Source organism: Monodelphis domestica, chromosome 1 (assembly GCF_027887165.1).
Source record: "Monodelphis domestica isolate mMonDom1 chromosome 1, mMonDom1.pri, whole genome shotgun sequence".
NCBI lineage: Eukaryota > Metazoa > Chordata > Mammalia > Didelphimorphia > Didelphidae > Monodelphis > Monodelphis domestica.
In genome coordinates, this window is record NC_077227.1 from 406,879,457 (window position 1) to 406,902,285 (window position 22,829).

The 22,829-nt window shown below is 39.4% G+C and overlaps 1 protein-coding gene across 1 annotated transcript; it reads right to left on the reverse strand.

Annotated features, from left to right (window-relative positions):
• Positions 1-1,606: 1,606 nt before the first annotated feature.
• LOC103100574 (uncharacterized) lies at positions 1,607-10,977 on the reverse strand. The gene is made up of 9 exons (XM_007474384.3): positions 10,937-10,977; positions 9,405-9,572; positions 7,672-7,762; positions 7,096-7,203; positions 5,700-5,843; positions 4,017-4,092; positions 3,551-3,614; positions 2,778-2,849; positions 1,607-1,790 (listed from the first exon to the last, which is right to left on the reverse strand). Exons 2-8 carry the CDS (start codon positions 9,568-9,570, stop codon positions 2,815-2,817), a joined length of 684 nt encoding a protein of 227 aa, XP_007474446.1. The 5' UTR covers positions 9,571-9,572; positions 10,937-10,977; the 3' UTR covers positions 1,607-1,790; positions 2,778-2,814.
• Between the last annotated feature and the right edge of the window lie 11,852 nt (positions 10,978-22,829).

Below are 22,829 nucleotides of genomic sequence, written 5' to 3' on the forward strand. Positions count from 1 at the left end.
CAAAAAAGAATTTATGCAAAACATACTTTTAAGTTTAATTTGCATTATATTTTCTTTATTACTTTTTAAAATTTAGACAATCAGCAAAACCCAAAATCCAGACCTGATTTGTAGCTTTTGCCAATTTTAGAGGTGTAAATTCTTATAATAAAATTTTAACAATCAGTTCTCTTGAGCCTGTTGGAGATGACTCCAGCAAAATTTCTGCAGCTTTCCCAAGTCATTATCTCCTGTTCTTTCTTTTCATAATGCTCTCATGAAACTCCTGGAGTAAACAAATTCTACACCATTGCATATCTTTGCCACTCACATTTGGTCCTCTTGTGCTTACTGAACCAGAGTTTTGTTTTGTTTTTCCTGATGAAATTATATCTCCTAGGACCCTCTTCAAGTGTAGCTAATGCTTCCTTTGTCTGCTACCCTCAACTTCCCACAGCCACTTTTAGACCATCCCATAGCCCATTATCATTCAGCAGATACTCTTCCATTCTTTAAGTTTACTCAATCTTAATCAGATTTTGGTTGCTGTCCTCTATGGATCTCTATGAACCTACATTTCACTCTGCCTCTTCTCCAATAAATCCAGGACCTTATTTATAATCTTCATCTCCACACCAATAGCTATATAGACAGAATATTCTCTCCCCTGCTCATTTTTCACCCTCCTCTACTCTCATGACTTGCAGTCTTGCTTTCCCTTATACAGAAATGGACATTTCTTCAACCCTCTTCTTCTCCCACTTCAATGCATATTAAATTAAAATTTCCCTAGTATGTGGAGTGGAATTGGGGGGAGGATTTGTACCCTCAGAAATCAGTCTAATGAGCAGGCAGGAAACTTGATAAGATGCTGGCAGAGAAAAAGCAGCTTTATTTGGAGAAAACCATGGACAGCAGGGAAAAATGGGGGAAGGGTGAGGGGAAAGAAAAGAAAAGGGATTCTGTCCACTCTAGCTGCTTGTTCAGGGCAAAAATGTCCTCTCTTCTTTTAGGTACAATTACAGACTTTTATACTAATCCTGATGCAAGATTCTCCTCCTTCCCTCTATCCAATCCCACAGGTGGTGATGGTGGAGGTTGTGATGTTTCAAATCTTGAGCATGTGATTTTCATCATTTATGTACTTCTAAAGACCCTCATGATCCAAAAAAACCTGTGACTATTATGGGATTTTTCATCCTAGGACAGCAAAGATACAATTGAATTTTGCTGCTTTTCCCTCCTTTAGCTTATATTGCTCCTCTTCCTAGAGTTGGCAATTTTCCCAGGCTATAGATAAACTCTTCTAAAGGTTTTTGAAAATAGGTCAGGGAAACTAAAAATTTTATTGGGGTGGGGTTTAGTCTAAGGAACAGTAATACTAAGGGGTCTTGAAAATTGAGGTTACAAGCCAAATACTACTCTGAGAATTACACACTGAATCTCATCCCACACACTAGGTACTAAAATTCCTACTTGTGGCTCTAAATTGACCATTACCCAACACTTATGAACCAACTGGGCAATCCCTTCTCCAAGAAACACAGACAAGTCTAATCTCAGTTAGCACCAGCTAGAGAGGATTTGACATGGCAGAAAGAATAAACAATGACCACTCTACTCCTGCTGAAACAGTGGGAAGTTTATTGTAGGAGAAACTGGGAGAAGGAATTCACTGTCCAAAGACAATCTTCATACAAGGAAAGTGGCTCCAATAAGCCCAAGTAAGGATACTGTGGCAGGAGTCAGCAAAGGGAAAACATTTTCTCTCAAACACAAGATCCAGCAATTTGTCCTCTGGACTTAAATGGCTTCATGCAGAAGAAAGAGAAGAGAAAAAGATTCTTTTGTCAGGTGAAAATGCAGCAAAGGCAACAAACATCTTGGTGACCAGTTTTCATATTCAGTATTTTCTGCATTATTTCATTTCTTTCTTTTCCAACCAATCATCTTATCAGTCAAAATTTTATTCCATTTTTTAAACCCTTACCTTCTGTCTTAGAATCAATGCTGTATGTTGGTCCCATAGCAGTAAAGCAGTAAGGGCTAGGTAATGGAGGCTAAGTGACTTGACCAGGGTCACACAGCTAAGAAGTGTCTGAGGCCAGAATTAAACCCAAGACCTCCCATCTTTTAGGGCTGATTCTCAAACCACTGAGCCACCTAGTTGACCCAACTCATTTCTTTTTGAAACTCTTAAAGATCATGACATTCTAACTTCAAATGAGTACTAGATTATGTACCTTGCTGAGTTCCTTTTCTAATTCTAAGGGTATAGGATTCTTTGTTTCACATTCTAGAATTCAGGGTTTTAGGTTCTAGGATACTAGTATGAGAATTTTTGCCTCATCTTGCCAGCAACTAGGTATCCATCTGATGTCTCACTTACTAGTTCTTTAAGTTTTGTTTTCCCTCATTAGAAAGTAAATTCTTTGAGTTGCTTTGATATCTAGTGTTGAATATGGAGCTTGATATATAGCTAGTGCTTAGTACTTTCTCTCTCTCTCTCTCTGTCTCTCTCTCTGTCTCTGTCTCTCTCTCTGTCTCTCTCTCTGTCTCTCTCTCTGTCTCTGTCTCTGTCTCTGTCTCTCTCTCTGTCTCTCTCTCTGTCTCTCTGTCTCTGTCTCTCTCTGTCTCTCTCTCTCTCTCTCTCTCTCTCTCTCTCTCTCTCTCTCTCTCTCTCTGTCTCTCTCTCTCTGGGTTTCAGATTCTAAAGTTCTTGAATTCTATGTTCTCAGAAAAATTATTTGCAAAATCAATGTCAGAGGAGAATATATAATTTTCAATACAATACTTACCTCTTTGGAGGTGGAAAGCTGTCCATTTAATGAAGAATTAGGCAGTAATGCTGCCGCTCAAATACATTTTGTCTAAAAGAAAGAGCATATATATCAGATGGGATGTAGGCAAGGAAATAAGAAGGACTGGGGGACTTCCATCAAATGCTAATATTGGAAATGAAGGGAGAAGAAAGCCATCTTTTAGAAGATAGAGCTGAGGGAATCAGAAAAGGTCAGTCTATACTGCCACTGCTCAGTCCCTTCCCAGTGCAGTGGCTCTGAAGAGACAGAACTGCACTTCATGAGAGGAGATAGCAGCAGCATATATGTTTGGACAGACTTCCCTATATGCTGGCAATAGCATCCGTTCACTCAATCATTTACTCATTCAGTTTTGGCAAATACAGAATACCTGGGAGCAAAGGATAAACTAGTTCTCATAGCTCAGGAAAGCTTTGGATGCCACAGACTGTACCCAGTCCATTGGCAATTGGAAGGGTGGGGCATCTGAGCCAGCATTTTCCTGGGAATTTCAAGAAAACTAAGGAGCATGGGCCTGTTTTGACTCAATTCTCAGTCACTACATAGGAGGTAGGGGGGTTAGAATTATAAGAAAAGAAAAAAAAAGATGGAATTATAAGAAAAAATTAACAATTAGCAGTCAAAGCAACTATTTCTTCTGGGGGTGAAATCCTTAAACCTACAGGTCAACAATGACCCAAAGGAAATTGCTCTGGGTTACTCAGCCAATAATAGATGCAAGAAAGAGATTGATGAGAGTGGATACTTACTTAAGAGTTCTACCTTGTCTGAAGTCATCAAATTTGTGGTTACAAATCTTATTCCAGGGCACACCTGGAGGGGGTTGGGAGGTAGGGATGGAAGAAGTGAGGTGAGTATGCAAAGAAAAAGAGCCAGAGGGGATATCATCACCAAGACTATCTGATCTACGAGTTGGTCTATGGTCCCATCAAACTTGAGAATGTTTGGCTCAATCTGACCTCATGAACAAACAGGAGCCCACACTATATATATATCAAAACCCTAAGGATTCTTAGACACAATCCTACCTAACTCTCCACCAATTAAAAGAGGAAAAGGGGCTCCCCTCCCCCAGTTTACTCCATAAGCCAAACATACCAACCATAGGCCAGTTTCCTGGTCTTTGGATTGTTTTAGTCTAGACCTCTTTGTATTGCTTAGAACTAACAAATCTGACTTTAAGTAACCAAATCAAATCCACGTTTTCATACTTACTATTTTAGAACCAACCTCCTGGACAATTATATCCACAATATTGGTTATAATTTTCATCATATCTTTAAAAGTGTTCCTGAAAAAAAGAACATAGAGACAGAATTTGGCCAACCAACTGAGAATTCCAGGTAAATCTCCTTTCTCCAGAAGCCCACTACTTCCTACCCTTATGAGAAACAGCTCAACAGGCCCCAGGAAACTGCTGTGTGGGCAGGATTTTCTTGTCCCTATGGGAAGACTAACTTAGCAAAGAAAACTTAATTGAGGACTGAGGATATGTGCTTCTCCGCAGAGTCTGTCTCTCAAAGCCAGACAAGGAGTCCTCTCATAGCAAGATATTTATTCGTAAGAGTCCTTATTGGAAGGGACTTACTTACAAGATAATTTGGTCCAACCTAGTACCAGACACTTAGGAAAAACTTAACAAATGCTTGGTGAATTAAAGTGAATTCACTCTTTTCTATTTCTATTTGTTTCTTCATTTCTATAGGTGAGGAATCTAAAAGTCAGTGGTTCATCCAAGTTTACATGGACACCAAGTGATCAAACAGAAACTGCAGCTCACATCTGTTGGTAACCAGTTCCATTTGCTCTGTTTGCCCAAAGGGAATAACATGTATTTGATGGAGGTGGGGAACAGAGACTCTATATTCCATCATGTTTTTTGAGCTGGTTTGGTTGAAAAGCCAGATTTACTAATAAGGACTCCCCAGAGAAAATAGAGCAAACTGTAATTCCAATACCAGAGTTTCAGTTAAGCTTTATTCTTGTTTTTGAAAATGTTTATAAAGTGATTACTATGTGTAGAGAAATATTCTAGGTCTCAAAGGAGCAGTAAAGACCTGGCACTCCTGAAGTTCACAGTTTAATAGGATGAAACCCATATCCCTGCCTCTTACTGGAGTAGAAAGTATGGAAGAGAGAAATTCATGCATTGATAATAACACTCTCAGGACTTTTGGTAAGATTTGATTGGTATATAAAGCATTTTCTCCTGTGTGACCTAATTTAGAATAATCACAACTATGTGGCAAAAGTTGACCCTAATTTATAGACCTGAGTTAGACTCCCAGAGGAATGATGACTGGGTCAGTTTCCAATAAAAGAGAAATGACAATGGTGTGAGCATAAATCCAGGACTCTTACTTTATTATTTTCTCTACTGCCTCAGATGCTTGCATCAGTTCAAGGAATGGTCACTATAGCCCAGGCCCTTGAGTTTTAAGTCTTCTCATTTGGTCTATACAATCTCCAATTCCATCTTGAAACCTCTCCTCTTAGTCTCTTGTCCTTGTTCTTGCCCACATCACCCCCTCCACTACAGGTAGACAAGTCTTTTTTTGTTCCCTCCCTTTAAAGCAATTAAATTCTATCCAGCAGAGTCCCCGGATCTCATTCTTACCATTTGCTTCTCCAATTCTTCCCATTCCATATTTCATAGTGCCCTTATTATTGCAGTATTTCTCTGATTAAGAAAAAGTCCATTTTCCCAGGTACACTAGAAGACCTTTTAAGAGGCAATATCCCTGAGAAGAAATGAACCCAGATCTCTTATGTGCCGAAATGGGACCCTATCCTCCTTTCAATACAGTAAACTAAGAGAATAAAAACATGTAAGTATATCCACCAAGAACAGGTACTAGATGCTGCAATAAGGGGGCACAGAGCTCTTGGGTGACTCACGTTTGTAGACCATTCATTTCCATAAGTTGAGGGCTTGAATGACACTTAGAAACAACCATATGATATTTTCCATTTCCATTCTCTTCAGTTGTGAGAACCAGTGATGTGTTTGCATTGACATGGACTGAAATCTGGTGTAGGAGTCTAAAGAAAGGAGATATAGGTAGTAGATAAACACTGTTTATCATCACAGAAACTTAAGAGAGACGAGGGGAAACTGGAGACCCAAACTAAGGACAACAGCAATGATCCTAGCTATCTTCCACACTGCCTCCCTTTACAAATCTTTCCTGTTTTCCTAAGCAATGTCCCATTTATTTCCTTACATGGTTCTCTCAAGACACTTGCTTGATTGACAGACTAAATATTATGCCCCTTTTACAGATAAGGAAACTGAGAGGTTAAACACATTGCTCAATAATACAGGGAAAATCCTTCCTCCAAGATTCTGTTGTTCCCCTCATTGTGTCAAGAAAGAAATATGACCAATTCTGGTTTCTGCTTCCCAATACAAACTAGAAATAAAGTGCTGACCAGGGAAGAAATGAGCATCACAATATGAAGAGAATGAGATAATAATTATGAGCCTCCCATTCCTCCACACAAAGCCATTTTTTATCTTAGTTTGAAATGATCACAAAAGAAAAAAGATCACATTTGTGACTTGCCATTGTTATAATTACTAATTATTTTATATAATATTTTACTAATTATTAATTAATAATAAAACAATTTAATTAAATTGTTTCTCTCTGATCCCCATCAAGAAAGATGAGAAAATGAGTTCATAAAAACAATATGAATAACAACAATTCTGCTGCATACTTCCCCATTGATTCTTAATTTACAGAACACTTTCCTTCCAATAACTCAGTGAGGTAGGTCTGACAAGAATGGTTTTCCAAGTCTGCCAGATCAAGAAACTGAGGCTCAGCCACTCCTGCTTCTGAGATGTATGAATGGGAGAAACATAAATGATTGGAAGGTCAGAAAGGGACTACAGCTTCAGACTATAATGAGAAGACTTAAGTCCCAGGGAGAGCTAGAATCTAGTCAGGAAGAGACATGAGAGAGAAGAAAGAAGAGTGTTTCCAGGAAGAGAAGGGGATTTTCAATTACATCAGATTAGATTAGATTAGTCCATGACTCTTGTCTGTGATCTTCCTGAGACAAAAATTTGTCCTTAGTATAGCAAAAGCCCAGGAGAGACAAAATGAGGAAATGGATGTGCTTTTCTCTGTGTTTTTTTCCTTGCTCACCTAATAGCTTCATCATGTTGGATATGTTGAGGAAACATTGGAATCATAGTGATCTGGTTCTACAATGCTAGTGCAACCCTCCCAGAGCTCCCACATTCCATTCAATAGAGCCTCCAGAGCTCACAAAAATCACTTACGTTCTTATGTGCAATGTAAAATCCACGGGAATATTGGCAGACAGACTGCTACTGCCGGTTTTATGTGTAATGTCAATATTCAAGATTTTGGCATTTGAAACATCAATCCTGCACAGAGAAGCCACAATGAGGGGGAAACATCAACAACAGACAACTTTATAGACCCATCCCTGTCCCAATACATCTTGAACCCCAACATTCCTAAATGTCATTCTTCTCTTACAAAGTAAGTGGTCTCTGAGGGCAGGAAAAGAGGGTGTTTTCACCCAAATGACCCATAGATTTTGAACCTGGACATAATTTACATTTTCATGATCTTATGTCCAATCCATGGGATTGTAATACTTTGGGAAATAGAAGTATGATTAAGCAAATCCAGGTAGAAAGTCCAGTTGGCAACATCCCCCTTCCCTCCCTGTCCTCTATGGTTTGCCCCATTTCCCTATGGACATGCTCTTAGCCTCCTGCATTCACTTAAACATTTTCCTAAATAGTGCTGTTCTCTATCCCACTGGGTGGGATGGCCTGCTACCACATTTGACTTTGAGCATGACTTCATCAGAAAGAAATACTCACTTAAACATTCCCAAAATATCTCCCCAAAATGGTATTTTCTTAACAATTTCATAGAATTTCTGAAGCTTCTTCAACAGTTCAAGGTGTATGTCTGGAAAAGAAATTCAAGTTTGACTCTCCCATATAGAGGAAGGAGGACAATCTGATGTCATGTTAGCAACCCTGAATTTAGTCTGAATCACAGCTCTGTTTACTACTTTCTACTTATAAGACCAGATCTCCTCTCTGAGCCTCAGGTTTCTCATTGACAAAACAGGGCCCTGGATTATTTAACCTTCATCATCCCTCACAGCTCTATTGGCTTTGCTCTTATAATACTATAAATAGATTGGTTTCATTCATTAATCAAATGGTGTCCTGAGAGGACTTAACTTCTCCATTGAGGAAAATCAGATCTATTTACCCAAAATAACCTTATCCTAAAACCACAGTGCCTCCAATTCCTATCTAAAGATCCTCTCTCTTCCTAGATTCAACCTCTCTTTGTTCCAAATATTCCAAGCCTAGTCTTTTGGCTGAAGCATCACCTTCTGCACCCTGAGAAATTCCCATGATTTTTCTGGGAAGGATCTAACATTAAGTGTGAAGGACACCACCAGGTTGATTTCCTCTAGATAATGGAAAGGCTTTGAAGTCCTTGGATTCTGTAAAGGTTAGAGAGTTCCTAAAAGAACAAAAAAGAGGAAGGGGAGGTGTCACAAACCCACTGACTTTCCAGAATTATCCACTTCTCAACATGCCTGAAGTCGTCACCGCACCTTTCCTAATATCTCTCCCACTGTTGAGGGAGACTATGTCACAGGGGAAAGAAGTCCAGTTTGGGGATCAGAGTATATGGATTCTAATCCCACCTGCAGTGCTGGCCTCCTTGATGGTTTCTCCTCCCTCGGGTTGAGTTTCCTCATCTATCAAATGCACGATTCCTTTTCTAGCTCCATATGTCAAGACCCAATGTCTGAATTCTTTCAATGGTGCTCTTATCCAGCCCTGGCCTTTTATAAATGAAAACTCTGAAGCTCAAGAGAGAAGGCAACTTGTTCTATGTCATACAGACAAGAAATAGCAATTTTTTTGTACTAATGGCTAGATGGAAACCACATTATCTGACTCCAAATGCAAGCCCTGTGGCACCATGTTTTCCTGAATTAGTAAATGCAAACATACTCAGAGGTCCTGTGGAAGGGGAAGGACCTTACTCTTCTCTCTCAACTCTACTAATGCTTATGCAGCTAGATGGCACAGTGGAGAGAGCACCGAGTCTTTAGTTAAATGAGACATGAGTTCAATTGTAGCTTCAGACACTGTGTGACCCTAGCTAGATGACTTAATCACTGTCTGCCTCAATTCTTTCACCCACAGAATGAGAATACTAATAGCACCTATCTCCCAGGATTCTTATAAGGATCAAATGAGATAATAATATAATAAATATTAATAATAATAATAAATATAATAAAATAATAACTGTAAAGTACTTTGCATGTTGTCTAGCACTATATAAATGTTTCCGCAGTCAGCACTATGTAAATGTTTATAATGAGGCATGAGGGGGAAGTTTATGTGAATCAATAGGCCCTTCTCTTCCTCTGAACTAGCTCCAAGGTTTCTCCACGGCTGGTCTCACCACCAGCCTCCAATATTACACTATTACCAGCCTTTGTTCCAGGAGTCCATTCACTTCAGGCCTAGGATCTCCATGAAAGTGACCTGTCCAAGGTCAGGTGGGAACTTACTAGCTTTTAAATACAAGATGGGGTCTGAGGGAGTCTTTGTGTTGTCATCTGTTCCAGTTGCTGTTGTCCCTGATGCCTGGGCAGGCTCAGAGGATTGTTCCTGGGCCAAGTTCAGTGTGAACTGGCCACAGAAGAGCACAAGTCCTAAAATCAGTAAGGTCTTCATGTCTAATATGCAAAGAAAAAACAAATATGTTAGATGATATTTATTTAAAGAACACAAGGGAAATAAAATTCTCCATCGATACATGTTTATAGTTGTTAGAATTCTCTAAATAATCTCATTGTAAGTTCCATTCAGACTAAGGCAAATATAAAGACCTTGGCTCAAGGAATAGAATTCCAAATATTTCTGATTTGCTTTGGAGTACCATTTTCCCCTAAAATCACTGATTTCTTACTTCTAAAGACACCTCACTGACTCCTGTGGCTCTCCTCTATCTCCTTTTAGGCACCCATAGGTCAGAGCTTCACAGTCAGAAAGGAGGCATCATGTGACACAAAAAGCTCTATGAACGGGGAGTCCAGATCCTGGGACCCTCATGCATTCCTACTACTGACTGGCTAATCCCTTTTCCTACTCTGACATTCTATACCAGGATACCAGTGGTAGATGCCTCAAGATCTCATGCAAATGTCTAGTAATCAAAACACAGTCCTTTATGTTTCCTTTTGATTACAGCACCTTTTTGAAGATAACAGCAAATGGTTGGGCTCCAGTCAAAATCATCCATTGGGTAGCCTTGAGTACTCAGTATTGTAAGCCTTAAACTATTTGAAAAACAAAAGAATTGGGGCCATTGGGGGTTTAGTAGATAGAGACCTAGGACTAGAGACAAGAGGTCCTGGGTTTAAGTCTGGCCTCAGACATTTCCTAGCTAGGTGACCCTGCACAAGTCATTTAATCCCAATTGCCTAGCTCTTACTGCTCTTCTGCCTTAGAACTTATACCAAATATTGATTCTAAGACAGCTCAAAAATTTTTTAAATTAATTGAGTAAAGTTGATCCTTAAAAGTTTTATACTTTGTCTCAAAGATAAAACTATTATGGAGAAATCTTCTAATTCCTTATTTCTAAAGTTGCAAAATACATTATTTGATTATTAGACCAAAATGACCAAAATAATGAGAGCTTAGAGACTACCTAGTATAACCATTTCATTTTACAGAGAGGCTTAAGAAGAAGCAAGGACTTGACCAGGTTGACACACAGCATCTGTGTCATTTAGGAAGCAATAATATTGGTCAGTTTTTTGAAGTCTAGCAAATGTCTATTACCCCATGAATTCATATACCCTATTTGATTTTAAAAGACCCTCACTAAGATCGGCTGCAGGTGACCAAATGAATCACAGGAAAATCCTTGAGATGTTCCTCACTCAACCTGATACTCCAACTAGGAACAGAAAACTGCAAGAGTTTAGACCACAGCAGTCTCTGAAAGGCTCCCCAAGGGATGTGAGTAGCAAAGAAGCTTCTTGCCCTCTGCTAGAGCCCCAGAAGAGGGTAGAACTGGACTGTTGGATCTCACCTGGATCTCTCCAAGGAATCTCAGCAGGAATCCAAATTTCCTTCTCTACCTCCTCTAGCTAGACTGCACACCAGGAGCCCTTATATAGCAAGGCCTCTCAGGCGAAGCAGGAAACTCAATGAGAATCTGATGATGGATATCAAGAAAATGATTTGGAAGATGTTACATGTGGTGCTTTCAAGCATCCTCCAAAGTCAATAACTGATGATTGCATTGCCAGAGGGGAGAGGCAAGGTGAGTGACAGGGAAATTAAAGAGGCATCAATGTTAGCCTGCCTGTCATTCGACACTTGAAGCTTTAATGAAGAAAGCCAAGGTGAAGGACCCTTGGTATGAGTAAATTTCTTGCAGTGAGAGGGAACAGATTTGGAGCATGGAAAGTGAGAGCCTTGAAAGAGTTAGTGAGGGAGGTCTCCGCTCCAAAGTAGATAACTTGCTTTTTTTCCCTACATTTAAGGAAAATTGCTTTTTTAAAAAATTGTATTTCATTAGTCAATTTAGAACATTATTCCTTGGTTACAAGAATCATATTCTTTCCCTCCCCTCCCCACCCCTTCCCGTAATGAACATACAATTCCACTGGGTTTTACATGTGTCTTTGGTCAAAATTTTTTCATGTTGTTGGTGTTTGCACTAGGATGATCATTTAGAGTCTACATCCCCAATCACATCCCCTTGGATCCATGTGATCCAGCAGTTGTTTTTCTTTGGTGTTTTTACTCCCATAGTGTTTCCTCTGAATGTGGATAGTGTTCTTTCTCAGAGATCCCTCCAAGTTGTTCAGGATCACTGCATTGCCACTAATGGTGAAGTCCTTTCGATTGTACTACAGTGTATAATGTTCTCCTGGTTCTGCTCCTTTCACTCTGCATCAATTCCTGGAAGAGAATTTGCTTTAAATTATGACCTTTGTGTCATTCTGAGAGGAACAATCCATGCTCATCACGGAAAGAGAAGGCCACATTGGTCAGATGAACTACTCAGGGAAGTAGACTGGAAGTGATGGGGAACTATCCTTAAATTCTACTTCTGATCAGTTCTTAGCAATGTAACTAAAACTTGCTTGAAGTGTCTTGAAAAGTGGAAAGTTAATGAAATTTGGAGTCAAATGGCCCAAGTTCAAATCTTTGCTCAGTTATTTACTATATATGCGACCCCGGTTAAATCTATTTCTCTTTTCCTAAATTTCTTCCTTTATAAAATAAGGGAGGTAGACCTGAAAGCAAGGGATCTAAGGTATTTGACCACTCTAAATTCTATGAACCAGGTCACACTTGGGATGTGAAGCCTTTACTGCCTCTGTATATTCTGTAGGATGAACTATACAACACTTTGTTTGACAGTTAAGAACCTCCAAAAGTTGACTCTCACCTTCCTTTCCAAATTTCTTTTACTCCTCCTTTGTATACTCTGTATTTTTACAAAACTGAACTAAAAACTGATCCTTAAACATGACATTTCATCTCTTCCTTCAAATTTCTAACTAGAAGGATCTCATAAAAAGAAATTATCCTTAGATAAACCATTGTTTAATTTGATAAGAAAAAAATAAAAGAATGGGGAAGCTTGGTGACTCAGTGGATTGAGAGTCAGGCCCCGAGACTGGAGATCTTAGGTTCCAGTCTGCCCTCAGATACTTCATAGCTGTGTGACTCTGAGCAAGTCACTTAACCCCTTTGACTAGCCCTTACTGCTCTTCGGTTTTAGAACCAATACACAGTATTGATTCTAAGATGGAAGGTAAGGGTTTGAAAAAAAAAAAGAAAGAAGAAAACCAAATTACCAGTATCAAAAATGAAAAGGGCTCATGGGTTGATGGGGCTATGACTGGGAAAGTAGACTCTAAAAGACCACCCTAGTGCAAATATTAATAATATAGAAATGGGTCTTGATTAATGACACATGTAAAACCTAGTGGAATTGCGCATCAGCTACAGGAGGGAGATGGAGGGAAGGGAGCGAAAGAACATGAATCTTGTAATCATGGAAAAATATTCTAAATCATCTAATTAAATTTTTAAAAATAAATTAAAATAAAAAATGTGCACAAAGAGAAAAAAATGAAAAGGGCTAATGTGTAACCAATCAAGAGGAAATTAAAGAAATTATTTTGAGTTATTTTGCACAATTATATCCTAGTAGAAAAAGTATCTTCATTCAAGACAAAATTTTTCTCTGTTCCTTCTAATTGTGAATTCTCTCTCTCTCCCCAGTAGTAGTAGTAGTCTCTCGGTAACCGAGGATGACGATTGTCTTTGTGCGTTTTGGGCACAAAGACACTTGTGCGTGAAGATTTAAGTGGAAAAGTCGATGCACAGAGACAGTCCCACTCTCTCGGCGTTGGAAGCCTGGGTCCAGTGGCACGAAAAGTTATTACACCTGGAGACTTCCTCAGCTGTATTGGATGGCTGTGTTGCCTTTTGTGCTCCATCACGCCCTAAGCACTCCACAGTGCTTTGCTGTATCGCCATCTCAGCCGTTGAACCTTCTTGTTGGTTTCTTCCGCCTGTTCCGCCAAAGCAGTCTTCACATGCTGGGTGAGCAAAGCCCTGGTTCACCAGGGGTTGATGACCACCCAATGGCTACCCTCACAAGGTTTAGCCGGCCTATCGAAGCCGTTGCCCGGGGTGTGGCTGCTGCCGCATGCTAGCACCTACTAGGAGCCACAAATGAGAGCTGGGTGTCAGGTGGGGGTCAGAGGCTGGAGAGCTGCCCTAGGAGAGCACGACAAGCCCTCCATACCAAAGATATTACTCCTCCCTGAGCACCCCATACACCCCTCTCTCTCCTCAAATAATTGAGTATTTACCTATCTGTGTACCTAATATATTTCCTGAGAGAATGTAAACCCCCTGAAGACAAAGAAATGCCTTTTTCCCCACTCTGTACCTATCTATAGCTCTCAACATATGACTTTGCATAAAGTGTTGCTATTTATTTGTTTTTAGTCGGGTCAGACTCTTCAAGATCTCACTTGGGGTTTTCTTGGCAGAAATACCAGAGTGGTTTGCCATTTCCTTCTCCAGCTCATTTTGCAAGCAGGGTTAAGTGACTTCCTCAGGGTCACACAGTGTCTGAAGCCAGATTTAAAATCGTGAAAATGGGTCTTCTTAATTCTAGTGGCTCTATCTACTAAACCATCTAGCCGCCCTTGCATAAGGTAGATGTGTGATAAATCTATGTGCACTTGAATTGAGTTGAACTGAGTGCCACAGAGAATAAGCTATGGATGCTCCAACTGTACTTCAAAGGCTTCAAGCATAGACCCAATGCCAGCTTCTTTATTGCTTAATGACAAGTCTAGTTAAGTCTGGAGAGAATCATGGCCAAAAGTGACCCCTAAAGCACCCTCACATCTCCTAAAAGATTCTCTGTGTATGAGTGGAGAGAGGACCTGCCCTGATGACATCCCAGGTCCTTAATGGATTCAAGACTGGAAAAGTTCTTTGCTCCTAACAACCCTGTAGAATAAGCAGGGCAACTGACATGGGGACTGCAGCATGGTCTCATAGAAAGGGCCTTGGGGCCAAAAGCCTAACAGGGATTCTGGGCCTGCTAATTGACTTGAATGACCTCAGGCAAGAAGCCCCTGTCACTTCTATGGCCAGCCAGTCAACAAACCTTTATGAAGCACCTACTTTGTGCTAGGCACTGGGTCTTTCTCTCCTCCTTTGTAACTATGGACTGTAGTTTTCTCCTAAGATAATTTCACTCAGTGACATTTCAGGGTCCATCTAGCTCTAAATTCTATGATACCGTTATAGCCCATTATAAATGAGGACTGCAGATCCAGAAGGGCTAAAGCAAAGTGCCCACAGTCACCCAGCTCAGAGCCAGCCTTCAACCTTACATATTGCTCTAAGTGCCAAGTAGTCTATTAATGAGTTCTATCATCTTATCTACAGGGCAGCAGATCTTTGACTCATTCTTTTCTTCTTTTTCTTTAAAAAAAAATCTTTACCTTCTGTCTTAGACATTATTAATATTATTTATTTTTATTATTATTTATTTATATTGATATTTATTATATATAAATATAAAAATTTTATATTTATAATTATTGTATAATTAATAAATAGACAATATTAATATTAAATTAGATATTAAGTATTATATATTAAATTTACATTTAATATATAATATTATATAAAATATGTAAAATATTATAAAAATATTAATATTAATATTAGATATTAAGTATCAGATCCAAAGCAGAACAGTAAGGGCTAGGCAATTGGGGTCAAGTGGCTTGCCCAGGGCCTAGAAAGTGTCTGAAGTCATATTGAACCCAGGACCTCCTGTCTCCAGGCCTAGCTTTCTATCCATTAAGCCACCTAGCTGCTCCTGATTCTTTCATTATGGTTCTATTCCTCTGCTTATTCTCTTTCCTGCTAAGCTTTTCTTTCCCCTCTAGCATAACCCCTTCTCTTCTGTCTTTCCATCTATACCCTACTTAAACTTCAATCCTCTGTTTTTCCTGCATTATTTTCTGAAGAAGCAAATGGTGACTGCAGAACTGAGCTTATTTGACTTTGCTAAGTCCCATGGTAAAGTACATTGGGTGTAGCAGGGAAATCTACCACTGCCAGACTCTAAGAGAAAGAAGAAATTGTCCTCAATACATGTGTTTGTGTTATTGCTACCCATTTAGATGATTTTGCTGCATTCACTGGTCTCCTATGGACAATCACAGTTTCTTCTGGGCTGAGAGAAGAAAAAAGATATTCATTAACAAGGCCTTTAGGAGATAGTCATCTGAAGGAGCCAAGCAAAGGACCTCTGCTAATTCTGACAACAGTCCCACCATTTGTCCAGTTTGCAGATGCAAAGGAAACACGGGGGATTAAGAATGATGTCCCTCGACTTCCGGTTAAGATGGCGGCTTAGAGAAAGCTGAAGTTCAGATCTCCGGAAAACCCTTCCCGACCGATCTCAAACTAGAAGCTCCTAAGGTGCCGAAATTCAAAACGATCAACAGCACAGACCCTGGGAACCCTCCTCCTGGACCTGGACCCGGTTCAAAAGGTACGGCTCCCCTTAAAAGCCAGAACCCGAGATCCCTCGGACCTCAGGGGTAGGAGCGCAGAGTCCAAGGCTCCCGGAAGCGGCCGCGCCGGGCTCAGAGAGCAGGGTCTGAGGAACAACAACCCTCAGGGTCTTCTACCCAAGTCCCAGTCCGGGTGAAAGTTACTGCCTGGGGCCTCCGCTGCAAAGAGCTGGTCGGTCCGGGTGAAAGTTACTGCCTGGGGCCTCCGCTGCAGAGAGCTGGTCAAAACAACAGCAACCCTCAGGGCGGGCAAGACAGCCTCACGGGCTGGATCCTGCTATCCAAGTCTCAGTGAAAGTCTGTGCTCTCGGAGCTTGGGGAAGGGGCAGCCCATCCCCCCGCAGGCCGACGAAACAGCCTCACGGCCAGGGATTCTGAAGGCAACTTCCGTAAATCGAGCCAGGGGGAGAGTGTGGCCTCGTGGTCCGACCCTTCCATTCCAGTTCCAGTGAGGCATATTCAGTTTAACCCAGGGAACGCTCATAGAACCAACATCTGCCCAGGACTAAAGCCTCTGATCACCAGACAAAGACAAGAAAAGCCAATCCTCCACGTTCAGAGATGACAAACTCCACAGAAGCACAGAAGCCCCAAAATACCAAGAAAAATAAGAAGAAAGGGGCGACTCTGGACACATTCTATGGAGCCAAAATACAAAATACAGAGCAGATAGAAGAAGATATACAAGAAAATTCTCCAAAATCTTCCAAAGGAAATAGAAACTCTCCACAAACCCATGAAGAATTTGAATCAGAAAGGACCAAAAAGATGGAAGCCCTCTGGGAGGAAAAGTGGGAAATGATGCAAAAGAAATTCACGCATCTACAAAACCAGTTTGACCAAACTGTAAAAGAAAACCAGGCTTTAAAGCAAGAACTAATAAAGCAAAGCCAAAACACCAAGAAATTAGAAGAGAACATAAAATATCTCACCGACAAGGTGATAGATCTGGAAAACAGGGGGAGAAGAGAAAATTTAAGAATAATTGGACTCCCAGAAAAGCCAGAAATAAACACCAAACTGGACATGGTGATACAAGATATAATCAAAGAAAATTGCCCAGAGATTCTAGAACAAGGGGGCAATACATCCACTGACAGAGCTCACAGAACACCTTCTACACTAAACCCCCAAAAGACAACTCCCAGGAATGTAATTGCCAAATTCCAAAGCTATCAAACAAAAGAAAAAATCCTACAGGAAGCCAGAAAAAGACAATTTAGATATAAATGAATGCCAATCAGGGTCACACAAGACCTTGCAAGTTCTACGCTGAATGATCGTAAGGCATGGAACATGATCTTCAGAAAGGCAAGAGAGCTGGGTCTCCAACCAAGAATCAGCTACCCAGCAAAACTGACTATATACTTCCAAGGGAAAGTATGGGCATTCAACAAAATAGAAGACTTCCAACTTTTTGCAAAGAAAAGACCAGAGCTCTGTGGAAAGTTTGATACCGAAAATCAAAGAGCAAGGAATACCTGAAAAGGTAAATATTAAGGAAAGGGGAAAAATGTTATCTTCTTTTACTCAAACTCTCTTCTATAAGGACTACATTTATATCAACCTATGTATACTAATATGTGGGGAAAATGTAATGTATAAATAGGGGGTAAAGAAAGACCAAATAGAATAATGGTTCTCACACAAAGATTCACAGGGGAAGGGGAGGGGAAGAAAACTCCTATAAGAAGGAGAGGAAGGGGGGGGGGGTTTACTTAAACCTCAATCTCAGGGAAATCAACTCTGAGAGGGAAAAACATCCAGATCCATTGGGATCTTGAATTCTATCTTACCCAACAAGGGTAAGGAGAAGGGAAAACCAAGGGGGGGAGGGGGAGAGGGAGAACAAAAAGGGAGGGAAAGAGAGGGGGGAGGGGGAGGGAACAAAAAGGGAGGGACGAAAAAGGGAAACATCAAGGGAGGGGACAAGGGGGACTGATTCAAAGTAAATCACTGGACTAAAAGGTAGAGCCGAAGAAGAAAAGGTTAGAATTAGGGAAGGCAATCAAAATGCCAGGGAGTCCACAAATGACAATCATAACTTTGAACGTGAATGGGATGAACTCACCCATAAAACGTAGACGAATAGCTGAATGGATTAGAATCCAAAACCCTACCATATGTTGTCTTCAAGAAACACACATGAGGCGGGTTGACACCCACAAGGTCAGAATTAAAGGATGGAGTAAGACCTTCTGGGCCTCAACTGATAGAAAGAAGGCAGGAGTGGTAATCATGATATCTGATAAAGCCAATGCAAAAATAGACCTGATCAAAAGGGATAGGGAAGGTAATTATATTTTGTTAAAAGGGACTCTAGACAATGAGGAAATATCATTAATCAACATGTATGCACCAAATAATATAGCACCCAAATTTCTAATGGAGAAACTAGGAGAATTGAAGGAAGAAAAAGACAATAAAACCATACTAGTGGGAGACTTAAACCAACCATTATCAAATTTAGATAAATCAAATCAAAAAATAAATAAGAAAGAGGTAAAAGAAGTGAATGAAATCTTAGAAAAATTAGAATTAATAGACATATGGAGAAAAATAAATAGGGATAAAAAGGAATACACCTTCTTCTCAGCACCACATGGCACATTCACAAAAATTGACCATACATTAGGTCACAGAAACATAGCACACAAATGCAAAAAAGCAGAAATAATGAATGCAGCCTTCTCAGATCACAAGGCAATAAAAATAATGATTAGTAATGGTACATGGAAAACCAAATCTAAAACCAATTGGAAATTAAACAATATGATACTCCAAAACCGTTTAGCTAAAGAAGAAATCATAGAAACAATTAATAATTTCATCAAGGAAAATGACAATGGCGAAACATCCTTTCAAACCTTTTGGGATGCAGCCAAAGCGGTAATCAGAGGCAAATTCATATCCCTGAAAGCTCATATTAACAAACAAGGGAGAGCAGAGATCAATCAATTGGAAATGCAATTGAAAAAACTCGAAAGCGATCAAATTAAAAACCCCCAGCAGAAAACCAAATTAGAAATCCTAAAAATTAAGGGAGAAATTAATAAAATCGAAAGTGATAGAACTATTGATTTAATAAATAAGACAAGAAGCTGGTACTTTGAAAAAACAAACAAAATAGACAAAGTACTGGTCAATCTAATTAAAAAAAGGAAGGAAGAAAAGCAAATTCACAGCATTAAAGATGAAAAGGGGGACAGCACCTCCAATGAGGAGGAAATTAAGGCAATCATTAGAAATTACTTTGCCCAATTATATGGCAATAAATACACCAATTTAGGAGAAATGGATGAATATATACAAAAATACAAACTGCCTAGACTAACAGAAGAGGAAATAGAATTCTTAAATAATCCCATATCAGAAATTGAAATCCATCAAGACATCAAAGAACTTCCTAAGAAAAAATCCCCAGGGCCTGATGGATTCACCTGTGAATTCTATCAAACATTCAGAGAACAGTTAACCCCAATACTATACAAACTATTTGACATAATAAGCAAAGAGGGAGTTCTACCAAACTCCTTTTACGACACAAACATGGTACTGATTCCAAAACCAGGCAGGTCAAAAACAGAGAAAGAAAACTATAGACCAATCTCCCTAATGAATATAGATGCAAAAATTTTAAATAGGATACTAGCAAAAAGACTCCAGCAAGTGATCAGAAGGATCATTCACCATGATCAAGTAGGATTTATAGCAGGGATGCAGGGCTGGTTCAACATTAGGAAAACCATCCATATAATTGACCACATCAACAAGCAAACTAGCAAGAACCACATGATTATTTCAATAGATGCAGAAAAAGCCTTTGATAAAATACAACACCCATTCCTATTAAAAACACTAGAAAGCATAGGAATAGAAGGGTCATTCCTAAAAATAATAAACAGTATATATCTAAAACCAACAGCTAATATCATCTGCAATGGGGATAAACTAGATGCATTCCCAATAAGATCAGGAGTGAAACAAGGATGCCCATTATCACCTCTACTATTTGACATTGTACTAGAAACACTAGCAGTAGCAATTAGAGAAGATAAAGAAATTGAAGGCATCAGAATAGGCAAGGAGGAGACCAAGTTATCACTCTTTGCGGATGACATGATGGTCTACTTAAAGAATCCTAGAGATTCAACCAAAAAGCTAATTGAAATAATCAACAACTTTAGCAAAGTTGCAGGATACAAAATAAACCCACATAAATCATCAGCTTTTCTATATATCTCCAACACAGCTTAGCAGCAAGAACTAGAAAGAGAAATCCCATTCAAAATCACCTTAGACAAAATAAAATACCTAGGAATCTATCTCCCAAGACAAACACAGGAACTATATGAACACAACTACAAAACACTCGCCACACAACTAAAACTAGACTTGAACAATTGGAAAAACATTAACTGCTCATGGATAGGACGAGCCAATATAATAAAAATGACCATCCTACCCAAACTTATTTATCTATTTAGTGCCATACCCATTGAACTACCAAAATACTTCTTCACTGATTTAGAAAAAACCATAACAAAGTTCATTTGGAAGAACAAAAGATCAAGGATATCCAGGGAAATAATGAAAAAAAACACATATGATGGGGGCCTTGCAGTCCCAGACCTCAAACTATATTACAAAGCAGCAGTCATCAAAACAATTTGGTACTGGCTAAGAAACAGAAAGGAAGATCAGTGGAATAGACTGGGGGAAAACGACCTCAGCAAGACAGTATACGATAAACCCAAAGATCCCAGCTTTTGGGACAAAAATCCACTATTCGATAAAAACTGCTGGGAAAATTGGAAGACAGTGTGGGAGAGACTAGGAATAGATCAACACCTCACACCCTACACCAAGATAAATTCAAAATGGGTGAGTGACTTAAACATAAAGAAGGAAACCATAAGTAAATTGGGTAAACACAGAATAGTATACATGTCAGACCTTTGGGAGGGGAAAGGCTTTAAAACCAAGCAAGATATAGAAAGAATCACAAAATGTAAAATAAATAATTTTGACTACATCAAACTAAAAAGCTTTTGTACAAACAAAACCAATATAACTAAAATCAGAAGGGAAACAACAAATTGGGAAAAAATCTTCATAGAAACCTCTGACAAAGGTTTAATTACTCATATTTATAATGAGCTAAATCAATTGTACAAAAAATCAAGCCATTCTCCAATTGATAAATGGGCAAGGGAAATGGATAGGCAGTTCTCAGATAAAGAAATCAAAACTATTAACAAGCACATGAAGAAGTGTTCTACATCTCTTATAATCAGAGAGATGCAAATCAAAACAACTCTGAGGTATCACCTCACACCTAGCAGATTGGCTAACATAACAGCAAAGGAAAGTAATGAATGCTGGAGGGGATGTGGCACAGTAGGGACATTAATTCATTGCTGGTGGAGTTGTGAACTGATCCAACCATTCTGGAGGGCAATTTGGAACTATGCCCAAAGGGCGACAAAAGAATATCTACCCTTTGACCCAGCCATAGCACTGCTGGGTCTGTACCCCAAAGAGATAATGGACACAAAGACTTGTACAAAAATATTCATAGCTGCGCTCTTTGTGGTGGCCCAAAACTGGAAAACGAGGGGATGCCCATCAATTGGGGAATGGCTGAACAAACTGTGGTATATGTTGGTGATGGAATACTATTGTGCTCAAAGGAATAATAAAGTGGAGAAGTTCCATGGAGACTGGAACAACCTCCAGGAAGTGATGCAGAGCGAGAGGAGCAGAACCAGGAGAACATTGTACACAGAGACTAATACACTGTGGTATAATCGAACGTAATGGACTTCTACATTAGGGGCGGTGTAATGTCCCTGAACAACTTTCAGGGATCCAGGAGAAAAAAAACACCATTCATAAGCAAAGGATAAACTATGGGAGTGGAAACACCGAGAAAAAGCAACTGCCTTAATACAGAGGTTGAGGGGACATGACAGAGGATAGACTTTAAATGAACACTCTAATGCAAATACTATCAACAAAGCAATGGGTTCAAATCAAGAAAACATCTAATGCCCAGTGGACTTACGCGTCGGCTATGGGGGGTGGGGGGGAGGAAAAGAAAATGATCTATGTCTTTAACGAATAATGCTTGGAAATGATCAAATAAAATATATTAAAAAAAAAAAAGAATGATGTCCCTCACTGAGTCATTTCTTTTTTTTTTTTTAATCTAAAAAACAGATATATTCAGGAGTCACTGAGCAAAATTGTTATGAGAGAAGCACTTTGTAAACTTCTAAATGCTGTAGAAATAGTTTTTATTCTTCTCTCTTCTCTCACTCAGAGTATAGGCCCAGTTATTTACTGCATTGTTTCAAATGTATTTCTGCATCATCTCTCTGCTTCTGATTATTCCTACAGTTACAATGATAGAGTGGAACTTCCTCATTAGTCTCCAAAAGGAACTGTCCTTTGTTACCAAGAAAACCAGTTAATGAACTGGAAAGAGTTACATCTCAGAATGTAAGGAGTATCCCACCTCTGGAGTCCTATCTCTGCACTGAGAGGAAGGAGATGTATGTACTGTTTTCTGTTCTCTGGAGCTGATTGGGTAATACAATTGTTCAGGGGTCCACTTCTTTTTCTGTTCTTACTGAATTGTTACTGTGGTGCATAGTATTCTTCTGGTTCTTATTTCTCTGAAATCTTCAAGTGTTTCTTGAAAATCATCATAGTTATGATTTTATGCTGTATAATCACATTCCTTTATGTTCCTATACAGTCTGCTTTGTTCATCTAGCTCCCAAATCAACAGAATCCACTTTTTTCCTCCTTATTTTTGACTATAACAAAAAGTATTGCTGA

What these genes read in the sequence shown, in the direction of transcription:
- LOC103100574 (XM_007474384.3), bottom strand. Translation starts at nt 9,570, where the DNA reads ATGAAGACCTTACTGATTTTAGGACTTGTGCTCTTCTGTGGCCAGTTC. An exon ending in CATCTTGTATTTAAAAGCTA is followed by an intron (nt 7,763 to 9,404) that starts GTAAGTTCCCAC and finishes TTTCTTTTCCAG; the next exon opens with ACATACACCTTGAACTGTTG. An exon ending in GATATTTTGGGAATGTTTAA is followed by an intron (nt 7,204 to 7,671) that starts GTGAGTATTTCT and finishes TTCTCTGTGCAG; the next exon opens with GATTGATGTTTCAAATGCCA.